The sequence below is a fragment of the Myotis brandtii genome, unplaced genomic scaffold, assembly GCF_000412655.1.
Source record: "Myotis brandtii unplaced genomic scaffold, ASM41265v1 scaffold294, whole genome shotgun sequence".
Classification (NCBI taxonomy): Eukaryota; Metazoa; Chordata; class Mammalia; order Chiroptera; family Vespertilionidae; genus Myotis; species Myotis brandtii.
Window position 1 is genome coordinate 159,365 of NW_005361238.1, and position 14,480 is coordinate 173,844.

Genomic DNA, 14,480 nt, shown 5'->3' on the forward strand with positions numbered 1-14,480 from the left:
CGTGCAGCTCTCAGCAAACTTTATTTTGAAAGCTCTGCTCGGCTGGGGAGGCCCCGGCGACCTCGAGCGAGGGGTGTGTGTGGGAATTTGGGTGAAACTCTCCGGGCCCGTGGGGGTGGGGCAGAGAACAACTTTCTTGCAAATCACCTTGACCACCACCTTCAATGAGTCGCCCAGGTTCCCTGAACACCCCATCCGGCCCTCGGCCTCCTCCCCAGACAGGGCGTGGGTGCTAGTGCGCCCTGCCAGGGGTTCTGGGCAGAACTTCATTGAGCGGGCCCGGCTCTTCCCCCATTTTCTCTCTCCCCGGCAGCAGCAGCAGGAAAAGGGAACACGTGAAAGTTGTCTGAGCCCCAGGTGATGCGCTCCCTTCCCCTTTCTGTCTTTTCCAGGCAGCCTTGCCTTCACCACCCTGACTCGGGAAGAGAAATAATCAGGAGAAACTCCCCCTGCTCTGCCCCCACCACACACCTGTCCACCTCATGCCTGCGCCCAGGGTGGGTGAGGGTGAAGCGCCCTCCCGGCCAAGATGATCCCTGCTCTGGGCGCTGCTGCTGCTGTCCTCCCCCAGACCCTGGGCCCCAGCCAGTGGGAGAGCGGCCCCCAGCTGAGCCCTACCAGACTGCTGCAGAGGAGGTGAAGAGGGGTGGAGAAGAGGCACCTGCCGAGACTGGAGCTCCTAGCCGCCCCCTTGTAGGCTCGTGACTGTTTTAGGGAAGAAGGACCTGTTGGTGGCCTTGGCAGGCAGGAAGCTGGACGGTGGCTCTGCCCTGGCACCTATGCCCCCGCGTCTGGCAGCGTCATGAGCCAGTTTCAGGTGCCCCTGGCCGTGCAGCCGGAGCTGCCAGGCCTTTATGACTTTCCTCAGGGCCAGGTAATGGCAGGGGGCTTCCAGGGGCCTGGGCTCCCGATGGCTGGGAGTGAGCCTCAACTCCGAGGGGGCGGGGATGGGCGAAAGAAACGGAAACGGTGTGGCACCTGTGAGCCCTGCCGGCGGCCCGAGAACTGTGGGGCTTGCACCAGTTGCACCAACCGTCGCACACACCAGATCTGCAAGCTGCGCAAGTGTGAGGTGCTGAAGAAGAAAGTGGGGCTTCTCAAGGAGGTAAGCTGGCCTGCGCCGGGCGGCCCTGTCCCTGCCGTGCGGGTGCTCGTATTCCCAAGGGTCTCGTTCAAGATCGAGCGGTCCTTCCACTCCTTCCGAGCCTCTTGGTCCAGCTTTGAGTGTTTGCGTCTTTGGGAGCCGGCTCGGGCTCCTTGGCCGGGCTGATAATTTATAAGAGAGTAACTGGGTCGCGGAGGACTGTTGAGCCAGCACGCTCATCTCTGATGTCTGCGTTTGTCCCTGGACAGTGATAGCCAGCTTTATCTCTAGAGGTTTCTTGTCCTGCTGGAAGCCTCGGATGTATTTCAAGGTCACACCATTGCTGGGGTGATGTGGAGAGGGATGGTGTCAGGTCAGGGATGGAAGCGGATGGGTTTGGAAAGAAAAATTTGGAGTGGTTTTATGGTTGTATGCTGCCCGGACGGAGTAGGGTATTTCTTTCCATAAACCTTTATCTTGGGTACCATTTTTTTTTTTCTCTCTCTCAGAAAGACGGCAGGGAATTTTATGGGAAACCCAGGATTTGGGTTCCTCTACTAAGTATATCTTGAAGTCAAAGACTGTTACCTCTGTGTTTCAGGACCTGGCTCCGATCCTTGGTGTATCGGAAGCGCTCAGATACTAATTGAATGAATGGATGACGTGGTTTTGACACATTGTCGCCCCCGGGGAGGAGTACTCCTTGCATTTGGAGTAGCGGGGTAGCGGGAGGGAAGGAGGAGCTGGGAGGAGGTCAGAGGAGGGAAGTGGAGAGGCAGTGGCCCTGCCCTGGACATCTTTTCCTTCCACAAGGTTGGTGGCAGCCGCCACAGCGGAGAGTTGGCAGGAGTAGGGACGCGCAAAGTTGAGCAGCTGGGGAGGCGCAGTGTAGCGGCTGAGGTCGCTTCAGGCAGCGGAACTGGCGCTGGACAGAGGCGGAGGCCTGCGCTGTCTGTGGGGCTCCCTGGCTCTGCCACACAGCCCTCTCTCTAGGCCTGTCTTCTCCTCGGGGGAAATGGAGGGGTTGTGCTTGATGGTCTTTGAAGCCCTTTCCAGCTGTGAGCCGCCCTGTGTGCGTGCATGCGTCTGAGGGCGAGGGCACCTGTGGCTTCGATGGACTGGCGGCTGGTGCTGGGGCTTCCCTGACCGCCGAGTGCAGAGTTGTGTCCTGGGCTCAGAGGGGCTGTGGTCCTGTGGCTGGAGGATGATTCCAAGTGTCAGGGGCAGGGAAGTGGGTGTTGCTGGGATGCTCTGCTCCCTCTGACCTTATCTTGTCCACTCCCAGTGGAAGCAACATATCCTGGTCTGGGCGTCACCGACTCCGTGCCCTGGTTAAAACAGACATCTGGATCACATCTGCAGCTCCCATCCCAGCTTGGGAGAAGTGTCCAGCCCCTTTCTGTTACTGGCGTTGGGGGAGTCAGCGTCCTGCTGGACCAGTGCCGTGGGTCACTTCTGAAAGGGGGTGGGACAGGGCTGAGCTTTACTCCTGGGCATGAGATCTGGTGTGTGGGGAGAGGAGAACCTGCCCATCTACTCTGTGAAGCTGGGTTCCTTTGCTTCCTTCCTTCCTTCCAGGGCTCACCTCCTTCGCTGCCCCATAGTCTCACTCCATTCCTCCTGTGATCAGACCTGAGGGTGGGGGCCTGATGTTTATAGGCTGGTGTTTCTGGAACCAGTGGTCCTCGTGAACCATGTTTAAGCTCTTTTTTTTTTTTTGGCAATGATAAGGCATACCTGAGGGAGAGGGGCTGGAGGGAGGCCAGAGTCCCGTCATCCTGGGTGTGAGCTGCCGGCCTGGGCTGCCGGGCGGTCGGAGTTAAGATACTGGGGATCTGGGTTGGCTGAGGCTTAAGACAACCCTGCTGAGAGGTGTCTGCCTCCCTACAGACCTCGCCATGTCGCCGCCCCACCAGGCCCCCAGGGTCAGGGAAAGTGCGGCCGGTGGCCTGCTGAACCCCAGGGCAGAAGGTCCACATGCCAGCCCAGGACAGTGTCTCCCAGTTTCTGGAGAAACAATGGAAAGATGACAATGGAGGGAGCTTTTTTTTAAAGCTAATTTTTTTTTTACTTAAAGAGAAGCACTTTGTTTTAATAATAGATCCTTTCTACTTCTTAATGTTTAAAATGTGCTTTTTAAAAATGAAATCAAGGTGTTGATAGAAAGTTTATTTTTTTAAAAGAAGTCTTTACTTAGCAAAGTACAAAATGACAACTATTACCTGTCTCCATAATTTTTTTAAAATTTTATTTTTTAATCTTCAACCGAGGATATGTTTTTGTTTGTTTTGAGAGAGAGAGAGAAACATCAATTTGTTGTTCACATATTTATGCATTAATTGGCTGATTCTTGTATGTGCCTGGACCAGGGAGCAAATAAACAACCTTGGCATATCAGGACGACGCCCTAACCAACTGAGCTACTTGGTCCGGGCCTGTCTCCATATGTCTCTATTTTATTGGTCCGCGAAGGCCGAAAGCGTGGGAACCACTGCCAGGCTGCGTTGCATTTAATGGATGCACCTCTAGCAGAGCTGCTATGCCTAGAGGCTCAGCCTGAGTGAAGGAACTCCAGGTGCAGCCCAGCATTTACCAGGCCCCCAGAACCTTAACCCTTAGATCTGAGCCACCACGTAGCAGAGGAACAAGCCCCAGGACTGGGGAGTTGGGGAAGGAGAGGATGCGTTCCTGGCATCTGAGTTTTCTTTGGTTTGGGCTCAGGAATATAACTGAAGCATTTGGCCCAGACTCTTCAGGTGGAACAAGACACAGCATCCCAGGAGTCTCTTGGGAATCAGACCATCTCCTTGCATCCCTGCTCCCTGGCATTTCCTCTTCTGGGCACCCTTTCCTCACTTCCATCCTGTCTCCACCTCCCCCGGCTTCCTTTGAGCTATCTGTCGACAGCTGCTTTGGATCGTCCTGTTAAGTGGGTAAACGTTATCTCGGTTTCCCCGGCTTCCTTCCCTGCTCCTCACTCCTCTTCCAGTGGAAGGGTGGGTGGCAGTGCTGCGGAGTCCTTCTATCAGAAGAGAAGTTCGGCATTTTAGGACAGCTCCCAGAGTGGGCGCTCCCACCGAGGCCGGCGACTGCTGCTCTGGCTCCTAACGTGCAGTAACACACCTGAAGGGGTCATTCCCGTTCCGTCGTCTTCCTTCCTAGTTCCGGGAAGGATTTAGATCCGGGACTGATGCCCAGACCTTTTGACCTCCACATTCTTTTCACCTGAGTGGTGGCTCATAGCACGAGACAGCGGGTTAGAAAAGTCAGATTTGGTGGGTGTGGAGACACAGGGACCTCAGAACCCGCAGCACGCCCTGTGCCGCTTACTCTCCTGAGCACCGGTTTTCTCATTTGTCAGACGGGGTAACCCTTCTTTGCAGGGTTTGTTGTGAGAATTGAGATAAAGTATGCATAATGCCCGGCACGTAGTAGGTCATCAGTGCAAGGCGACAGAACAGTCCCAGAACATCTAGAAAAGAATTAATCTTTGTGCATAAACAACTGTGCATTTGTGAGCCTCTGGGTTGTAACTGTAAAGATGCAACTTAAATTAAATGTTTATCTCCAGACATTCCCTCACGTGCTCATAGAAGAATCGTGGGGGGCAGAGGGAAGGAGCAGTTTGCCGGCCTCTCTGCTGGGGAGGAGGCTGGACAGCAGGAGCAAAGAGCCACTCTGGTCCTGACTGAAAAGTTGCTCATGGGTGAGGGAAGTGAACGCTTTGAGGGGGAAAAAAAAAAAAACTTGTATAGAAAACTGTATGCATGAGGGTCAAAAAAAAACAAAAAAAAAAAACAAACTTGTATAGAAAACTGTATGCATGAGGGTGGAAGCATGACTGAGAATTTTAGTGAAAATGGAAAGAAAGGGGAACATATATATGGTGTGAGACACTGTCTTGACCCTCAGCCACGCGGTAGAAACTGCTTTCGGTGCCGATTTTGAGACAAGATACTTTGGAATTAGGGATCTCCCAAAAATATCGGACCACCTGATGGATTCCTGCCTTGCCGGTCGGTATGTCTGTCTTCCTGAAGACAGAGGCTGTGAGGAGGGGTCCTTTCCCCCAACAAGGGGAGAGCTGATGGGTGAAGAAGAAGTGCTGAGAATTAGAGAAAGGGACCCCACCTGAGCACCTGTGAGGCCAGGGGGAAGGCTGGACAAGGAGAGGCGCTTGCCATAGACTTAGACAGTGGGTTTTTCATAAAGTTTTTAACCCCATGGCCACAGACTCTAAAGGGGAAGTTAGCTGGAGGGATAGGATTGCTTCTTAAAAAAGGAAATGCTGACGGAACAGTCCTGAATGGTGCCCCGAGGAGAGGAAGATGGTGGGAGAGGGGAAGAACTGAACCAGCTGTGTGCCGCCCGGCTGCTGCCTGTGAGTGCGGAGGGTCGCAGACCCGCTCCTCGTGTGGAAGAGGGTGCGTGACACCGAAGGCCGATTCAAGAGAGGTCTGACCCCTTAGGAGGCGGGGCAGGAACTTCAGTGACCAGAATGTGCTGAGGACGGTGGAAAATACTCAAGACAATAAATAGCCTTTTATATATTCCCAGCAAGAACGAGAAGGCAGGAATAGGCTCACAACTTCAGGGAGCATAACCAGAGACACACAGAGAGAGCAGCCATTAGGTCCCCGTCGCCTTAGGGGGTGAGGTGTAAACTGGGAAGGACCGCGTGTGTGTGGTCAGGAAGGCTGAGCCAGCCGCCGCCCTGCCTGCGCCTGAGTCACTCGCTCCCTGGCTCCCTGCTGAACACCTTCAGATGAGTTTGGGGAAGGACATCTCTATGAATGACGATGATCGGAAGGGAGCCAAAAGGCCAGAGACAGGTAAGAAGTCCCCGTGTTCGGAGAGAGTTTGGAAAATATCAAAGTAAAAGTTTGGCGTCCGTTTTTGACAGATCTGGAGCAGACTGTTACAGAGGTGGTTGGCGAGGCTTTAGGAAGGCAGGTGGTGAGCTTGGAGGGTTCCTGCGGTTCTTTACAAAGCAGCCCAGTCGAACTGACATACCTGGATCTCTGCACATACGTGCTGGCGTGTCCTGCCAGCTTCTTGGGCAGATCAGAGGGCCAGTTGTCTATTTCAAGTCATCCTGTAGAGCTGGCGCGGGGATAGCTGCCCTGGATCAATCTTTCTATCAACCGTGTGGGGCGGGGGTTCCGCATTGGGATCCCCTGGGTCCCACCCCCAGGGATCTGAATTAATTGGTCTGAGGTCAACCCAAGTGTTCCGGGGCTCCCAAGTGTATCTAATGTGTAGTTAGGGTGCAAGTCCTCAGATGCAGATGAGAGCTGAGGGGATGGGCACCTACCTGGACTCTTCCATAAATGGCTCACCTAAGACTTGGGTACCTGAATGGTTCACACCCCTATTCCCACTTTGCTAACCAGTGGCCCAGCAGCATTGGCATCACCTGGGAGCTTGTTAGAACTGCAGACTCTCCGGCCCCACCTTAGACCTGGTGAGTCAGGATCTCCACTGTAACCAGATGCCCGGGGCACCTGGATGTGCCCGAGAGGCTGAGGAGCTGGTGATGGGGAGAAGGGAGGGCGGTATGGTATGGAGGATAGAAGTAAGTCTTGATAAACATCAGGGTTAACGAGGATGACCTCACCCATTTCTGTAACCTGTAGGCCAGGGAGACCAGAACCTCTTGAGGTTTCTCCCAAGTCTGTTTTTCAGGAGCCCAGTTCCTGCTAATCGAGTGAGTTATGAGAGCCCGTCAGGAATCTGTGTGTGTCCTGAGAGTAGTCAGGAAAGGGCTCTCAGATGTTTGCTGCTCAGTAGCCTGACTCGATGTTGGAGCCCATGAGCCAGTAGTAGCTGATGGTGACTGTGAAGAGAAAGGTTGTGCTCACAGAATCTTGGAACTCGTGGAAAGAGCTGGAGGTGCATGCATCTCCTATGTGCCCTCTTCATAAGATGTGGGTCGGGAGTAAATGTGTTAGATCTGTGGGTAGGTGGGGGTGGGGGTAGTGCGGGTATCTAGCTGAACAGTAGATGAAGGGGTTGAGGAGAATGGGGCAGCCTGGAACACTGGACCCAAAGAAACTTCATGGGATTTCATTGGGTGAATCCGAAGTCCTGTACCTGTTTAAAAAGAGAAGAAATATGTGCACAAGCCAGGAACCCTGCCTTCCTAGCAGGTAGGAAGGGCTGAAACTCTAAAAGGGATGTTCTCACCTGTATCGAGGGGATCTGTCAGCGTGGTCCCGTGAGAGACAATTGAAGGAAACCGGCCTGTTCGCCTTGGGAGTGGGTAGAGAAGTACAGACCAAGTCCCCTCTCGTGTGGAAAAGGGAGTCAGCTCTGTGGTGTCGAGGAGTGTGCAGAACATTTCGTAGTGGGTGGATGTTACAAGCAGGTAGACTGAACCCATGTTAGAAGAGAATTGTCTCACATTTGTAGCTGTTCCAAGACTGAAGAGCAAACCCTGCGAGGTGGTGCGCATCCTGCGTTTGGCAGAGGCCGGGTGCTGACCGGCGGGATGTTCTGAGGACATCCTCGAGGGTAGGGCTTCCACACATGGTGTCTCTTGCTAAGACTCTGTGAAGGACAATATCAAGTCTCTCTTCATGTTCCTCAGATGACTACATTGCAGAAGAAACATCTCCTTCAGCTTATGAGGATTTTGTCAAGTTCTAGACAGTCTTATACGTAGACCTGGTCTCGGGCCTACGTTGGAGTAGAATCTGGGAACTTTCTGAAAACTTCAGCCAAATGTTGCGATTTCTCAGGAGAGAGGGAGGGCCCATGGTTTTCAGTAGATTCTTAAGAGTATTTAGCAAGCATGCTCTGCCTGAGCTGTCCAGTTATGGTAGCCATTAGCCACGTGTGGCTATTTAAATTCAAATTAATTAAAATTAAATTCAGCATTAGCTGCCTGTCAAGTGCTCTATCGCGGCTCACTCTCGTGGTTAGCGGCTTAGGCGTTGACCGTGCAGATAACATTTCCAGCTTTGTGGGGAGTTCTATGGGACATGGGGTTGCCCTGTTGATCTCGGAACCCTCACCCAGACCTCTTTCTGGGTTGGGCGCATCGCCGTCCTGGTTGGCTGCTCTAAGAAGGGTATTTTGGGTTAGGATTCCTGTCCCCACCCCAAGGTCAGTGTGAGGGGTGACGGTCTCCTGGGTTCTAACCCACCGTAAAGCGCATTGCTTCTCCTTGTGGGCCTGGCAGGTTTTAATGATCTGCTGTGGAGAAGGAGAGCAGGAGGAGGGCTCTCCACCCAAAGGCTCCCCAAGGCTCCCGAGCGGAAAGTGGCCTCTTCACCCCCAGACTTGACCAGAGGCCCTGGTGAAACTTGACCATGTTCACTTCTGGCCCCATACGGCTCTCTGCACGGACCCAGCCTGAGTCCATTGTTAACTCTGTGCCTCGGGCATCTCATTCTAGAAGGTGGTGAGGTGACTGGGCGAGTAGGAGGACCACATCAGGGGTCTCAGGAGTTGTCACTAATTCCCCACTTGCCTTCCCATCAATTTTTTAAAAATGATTTTTAAAAATCCTCACCCAAGGATATGTTTCTGTTGACTTTGAAAGAGAGAGAGAGGGGGTGGGGGGGAAACATCAATGTGAGAGAAACATCGATTAGTTGCTTCTCATATGTGCCCCGACTGGAGATCAAATCTACAGTCCTTTCAGTGTACAGGACAGGACAACATTCCAACCAACTGAGCCACCCGACTGGGGCCACCCCCACCCCCCCATCACTTCTTTACAGTTCCCTTGTGGATTGAGAGCAGGACGCCCAGGAAGGGACCTCTTCTTCCCGGAGCCCTGCTGCAGCCCTGCTGGCTGTTCTAGGGAGAGACTCGAGGGTTGCTGTGGCCGCTGTCTGAGTGTCTGTGCAGGGCCGAGGCTGCTGGAACACCTGGAGTGGACACACCTCTCCGAGTCCTTGTCTCCTGTCATTTGCATAAGAAACCTGATAACCTAAGTTTCAGTCACTAAGGAGAGAAAAAGAGAAAGTCGCAGCCCAGTGTGGGGCGACCAGCCAGCCTTCGGGTGATCGCAGGTCCTGGGGCTGCTCCCTTCAGGTCGCACGAGCTCTGTTCTGCTCTGACGCGCACGTTCCAGCTCCATCAGGCCTCACAGTCCCACACCCCGGTGGAGAGTTCGTGGACAGATTAATGCACCTCCCACCACTGGCAAAGCAGCAGTTCCAGATTCTCCACATGGAAGGGAAGTTACACTGGGCAGTCATTTGGGGGCATTTGCCAGACTGCACGTGCCGGTAGCTTCCCACCTCCCCTAGTCCCAGCAGGAAGCTTTGGGGAGGCTGTGGAGATGCTGGGTTGGAAACAAGACAGAAGGGACTGGACGAGAGTCTGTTCCACGGCTGAGCCGCTCCTTGTGAGCAGGATGGGGAGACGCTCTCTTGTCTCGTTTTTTTTCTCTGCCTTACTTTTTATTGATTGCTCTGCCCGTTAAGGGTAAGCTCTGAGTGTCCCGGCTCCCTCTTCGACGCGGGGGATGACCCTGGAGCCCTAGGAGAGAGAGGGATGGCGGACTCTCACGAGGAGGGCTGCGTCCTGTCTGAACTGTGTTCTCGCTGCAGGACAGGGAGCCATCGGGTGGAGGAGAGCGCTATCTCCTGTGTGTGTGGGGGGGGGGGGCGGGGGGGGGGGGGGGGTAGGCGTGGATTGAGAAATGAAGAATTTGCTCTGCAATTAGGCATCAGGATATTTTTTTTTTTTGTTTGTGACTGTGGCTTCTTTTTGGCCCCCACCTGGGTTGGAGGTTCGATTCCCCTCCTCAAACTTGGGGGGGGGGGGGGGGGGGGGGGGGGGGGGGGGAGGGCAGCTCCTCCCTCTGGCCTCGCTTCAGTTTCCCGAGGCAGGACGTCATCTGCTTTAGCTTGTAGACCTGTGAGCTGCTTTCCCAGGCTCATTCAGCAAGTCTCGCCTGGGACTGGCCTGGGACTGGCTGTGTGCGAGGCTGCGGCTGAGCCTGAGCTACGGGTAAAGGGGAGGCAGCGTGGACTCTGTCCCTAGTGAGCTCACGGTCTGTGGAGGGAGAGGAGCCTGGAAGCAAATAGTTACAGTGCGGTTTGGTAGGGCGGCAGGGAGGGATGCCCTGAGGGCAGAGCCCAGACTTAGTCATCTCTGGGCCCAGAGAGCCCCGTGGAAAAAGGAAGGGACCTGTTCTCAGAGTTTCAGGATAGCGATACGTGAAGGGTTGGGGTGGGGAGACCCCCAGGAGGAGGGCGAACTCTCCTCTGAGCCCGAGGTGTGTAGAGATGCTGCCCGAATGCTTGAATGCCCGTCCCTGGTGGCAGGGCTGTGGAAGGACACAATTCTCCCGAGAGGTTTTCCCGAGAGGTGCTCCCACGTTTCCGAACCGCTCAGCATTCCCGTCCCACCGCTGAAGGTCCTGGGTTACTTACTTGGGCTCTGGAACAGTTGGTCCCAGGCTGCTGAATGTGGGGTGGGGACACCCTAACGAGGCCTCATAGACCATAGACCTCCTCACAAGCATCTGGGAGGGCATGCGGAGTTTGGGCAGAGCCGAGACTGCTACCTGTCAGCCCGTCAGCCCCGGAGCGTTCTGTCTGTTGGTAGTGACGCATGCAGGCGGAGTTGTCGGCTGGCTCTGACTCTTTTCCCGTGGACATTGCTGGGTGCCCGGATTCAGTCTGGTTCTGCTGTATCTCCAAGGAGGAGCACCTTTTCTTCTATCGCTGCAGCTCTCCTCCTCCTCCTCCTCCTCCTCCTCCTCCTCTTCCTCTTCCTCCCTCCTCCATCCTCCCTCCTGAGATTGCTGTTGACACAGACTTCCGCTGCCAAAGCTAATTGTGAGGCCTGATCAGTGAATGAAGGCAAAGGCAGTTCCCATGACAACCACGAAGAGTTTCAAATATAGGGGATGATGTGTGTGATGGGTTGCAATTACTTGGGTGGAAATGGATGCGTGGACACCAAGGACTTTAAACATAGGCTCTGAAGGTGGAGGGGGTGTTGGGTTTCTTTGGCAGGATCCTTTGTGTGATGAAGAAGGAAGGGAAGAAGGTCACAGACTTCCCCCACAGTCAGTTCCACGTGCCTCCGGTGTGTGGAATGTGGGATAAAACCCCGCAGGGGCTTTGCAGAGGCACGACTCCAGCCCTGCTGGTTGGAGAGGCAGGGCAACCGGAGAGACAAATAACAGTGCCGAGTGTCAGATGAGAAACGTTAGAAGTGCTGTCGGCTGGCGGAGCACCGTAGTAACCTGAGAAGGCTTCCTGGAGGAAGTGGGCTTGAACTGAGCTTTGAAATGAAGCTTTGTGGGGAGTGACCTCATTCAGGACACAGCCATGGCCTGGGAGGAGAAGTCTGTCTACCCACTGCCCCTGGAAGAGGTAGGTTGATATGAAAATCATAGGGCTACACAGAGCAGCACTGACTGTACAGCTACGAACGAGGGGTATCCGGAGCCCTGCTTAGTCCTTTCCTAGCTGTGAGAATGTGGGCAAGGTGCTTAGCCTCTCTGTATCTCCATTTCTCCATCTCTAGAATGGGCATGAATAATTCCGGTCTCATTCGTTTGCTTTGAGGGTTAAATAAGATATGGTTCAGTTTGCTCCAAGGATGGGGCCTGGTGTGGGTTTGGTACTTGGTCTATATCTGAGGGCGTTCCCATTCCCTAGTCTTTCTATATCTGTGTGGTTCTGGCCTGTGGTGGTCCGTGTTCCTGAGGTTCTCACTGTGGGGGAATTTTGTGTGTTCTGAGAGTGAGTGAATTTATTCACCTCTCCCTGGTGATGAGGACTGTGGCCCCATTCCTCCTGCTAGAGGTCATGATGGAAGGTGTACGGGGACACCATACAAAAGGGTCCCAGGTACCTCTGGGTCAGTCACTGCGAAGCTGCAAATGAAGAAAGGGGGCCGATGGACATGGGACAGGTTGGCTGTGGAGAGTGGCTTTGCTGGAGTCCTGGCACTCCAGATGCCTCAGAAAAGGCCAGAGGCCAGGGTGGGGCAGAGATGGGAGCAGGTGGACTCCTCAGGGCCCATGGGCTCCTCTTGGGGTGTCTGCAGGAGGTGGGACTGAGTTAGCAATGGGGGGTGCACGGCTCCTGCAGGCTGATGAGGAAGATGTGGGCTGGGCGGAACAGGCTGAGACTCAGCTCTAGTTGCGTTGTGGCAGATCCTGCCCTCCCAGGAGAGGAGGTGTCCCTCTGATTCTGGGGGCTCTCAGAGAGAAAGCCAACCAGGCGAGTGGCCTCTGTGTCGCCCAGCCCCCTACCTTTCCTCCCTTCTTGCTAGAAACTCTGCTCAGCACATTCCAGCTGTGTGCAGAGCCTAGTAAAGGGCCCCCGCCCACGTGGGGAAGACCGCCTTGTAAATAAATAACTGAACTTGGTTGTGATTGGTGCGCTGGGAGAGGCCCTGCCTGCTCGGCCAAGGCCCCGGGAGAAGGGGGTGATGCTCACAGAGGCTAGATGAGCTGGAAAAGTGGTGGAGGGAGGTAACTTTCAGATGAAGCCTTGCTCCTTGTACCACGTCGGGGAAGGGGGTGGGGAACCCAGGCAGGCAGCAGCATCTCAAAGTCTCTGATATGATGCTCAGACCCATACCTTAAAGGGAAGTGGTTGAGTTCAAGTGACCCCCATCCCTCGTTGCGTTTTCCTGGGGTTGGCAGAGAGAGGGGGGTTAGAGGACTGGGAGGAGAAAGGCCTAGATTGGAATTCTAGCCTACCACACAGCAGCTGTGTGCTCTGTGGGCAAATCACCAACGTCTATGTCTAAGCCCGTTTCCCCATAAGAGACAAGGTTGTGTGTGGAGTAATTCAAATGAGATGCTCCTACTGGCGTGGTTGGCACAGAGCCTGGTACATGGCAGGGGCTTGATCAACTGTGGCAGCCGCAGCAGCAACAGCATTAATTGTTACTCTCCAGGCAGCACGCAGACTGTGTGTGGAGTGGGTAGGTGGGCCAGGGTTTGGGGGACCAGGATAAAGGGGGGACTTCTCTTGGCCTGGCCAAGGTAAGAGCTAAGGGGTGCAGAAGCCCATTTTCCCATCTTGAACCATGACTCAGGACACTGTTCCTTGCCCTGCCTTGTCACTTGCCCTGGAGAGGAGCCCAGCGGTGCTGCCCTTTGTCCCCAGGGGTGATGAGGGTGTGGGCCCTGTGCATCCTGGGATCTCCTCACCAGGTGGGAGCTTTTGTCTCTCCTAAGACCCCTTATCCCAGCTGAGTACCCCCATGGGGCACCCGGTAGGGGCAGCAATGGGGTGTCTGTGGTAGACCTGGTAGAGGAGCACATCGCTTGAAACAGCTATCACACATTCTCACTAGCCCGAGTCACTTTTCTCCGACCTTAGCTTCTTCATCCGTGAGACAAGAAGTAGCCCAGAATGAGCTCTCCCAGAAACAGAGCGAGAGTAGCTAGCAGCGCCCACAGCGTGCAGGGATGCGCTGCGTTTCTGCACAGAATCCTCACAGACACGTGAGCACCGGAGTCTGTGATGGCCCCTCCCTGGGAGGTGGGGGCTCTGGGTGTTCAGCTACGGGGAGGGGAGGGGACAGAGCAGGACGTGCCCCGGGATGCCAGGCATTAAATCCAGGAGTGGAGTACGGGCCCTCCTCGCCCCGTTGTTCTCCCGCCCTTCCGTGTCCTGGGCATTGCAGCTTTCAAAGGCTCAGAGCCTGGGAACTGGAGGTCATTGCTTTGGGGTCCTCAGCCTTTTCCCAGGGATGGGAAGCCCTGATGCCTGGGGGGTGGTAGGTGGGTGGGGAGTGCTTCTTGTGGCCCTTCTGAGAGGGGAGAAAGTACCCCCAGTGGTGGTGCTGATGGGGAGGCTATCTGGATGGGGGGGTGTGTATAATCAGGCAGAGGGATGAGCCATCCTAGGGTGAGGTGTGGGTGTTTGCACGGGGAGGGCCAGGCTGGCATGGTGAGGCTTTGAGCCACAGGCAGTGTGGGCTTCCAGAAGTCTGTTTTCGGAGGTGGGAGCCAGAGGGAGGAGTAGGGCTGGTATGGTTAAGAGCCTGGTATTTAAAGCCGGACCGCCGGGCTCGGAGGGAGTCCCAGCTCTGCTGCTTTCTAGCCCTGTCGCGTTGGGTAAGTTACCTCACTTGGCTTGCCTGTTTCCTTATCTGCAAAATGGGGTGAAGGTTCATTCTGTCGAGGCTTCCTTTTTTCTTTGAAGATCGGAGGGGCTATTGCTCCTCAGGCTCTTGCGGCGCTGGCGCTGGGTGAGGCCGGTGTCCTGGGGGAAGACCCCAGAGGTGGGAGAGGAAGTCCCACCAGCTGCGGCTGGACCCCAGGCGTAGCCCACCATTTGACCCTAGAGATGCAGAGGATGCCGCTGGTATTACCTTCGGGGTCCCCTGCTGGGAGGAGACGAGGCGCCCGGGGATCCCCGAGGTGCCCCGAGATCCCGGGCCTGCCTGGGAAAGGCAGTGG

General features: G+C 55.0%; 1 protein-coding gene across 3 annotated transcripts in view; it reads left to right on the forward strand.

The window, feature by feature from the left end:
* TET3 (tet methylcytosine dioxygenase 3) overlaps positions 1–14,480 on the forward strand; it is an 85,901-nt gene that overhangs the window by 2,576 nt on the left and 68,845 nt on the right. Inside the window, exon 2 of one of the 3 annotated variants that reach the window (XM_005869423.2) lies at positions 393–1,105. In XM_005869423.2, coding sequence (XP_005869485.1) covers positions 803–1,105 — 303 coding nt within the window. In that variant the 5' untranslated portion in view covers positions 393–802. Of the gene's footprint in view, positions 1–392; positions 1,106–10,894; positions 11,428–13,956; positions 14,136–14,480 lie in introns of those variants that run through there. The other 2 variants (XM_014542251.1, XM_005869420.2) reach the window with 2 other exon arrangements.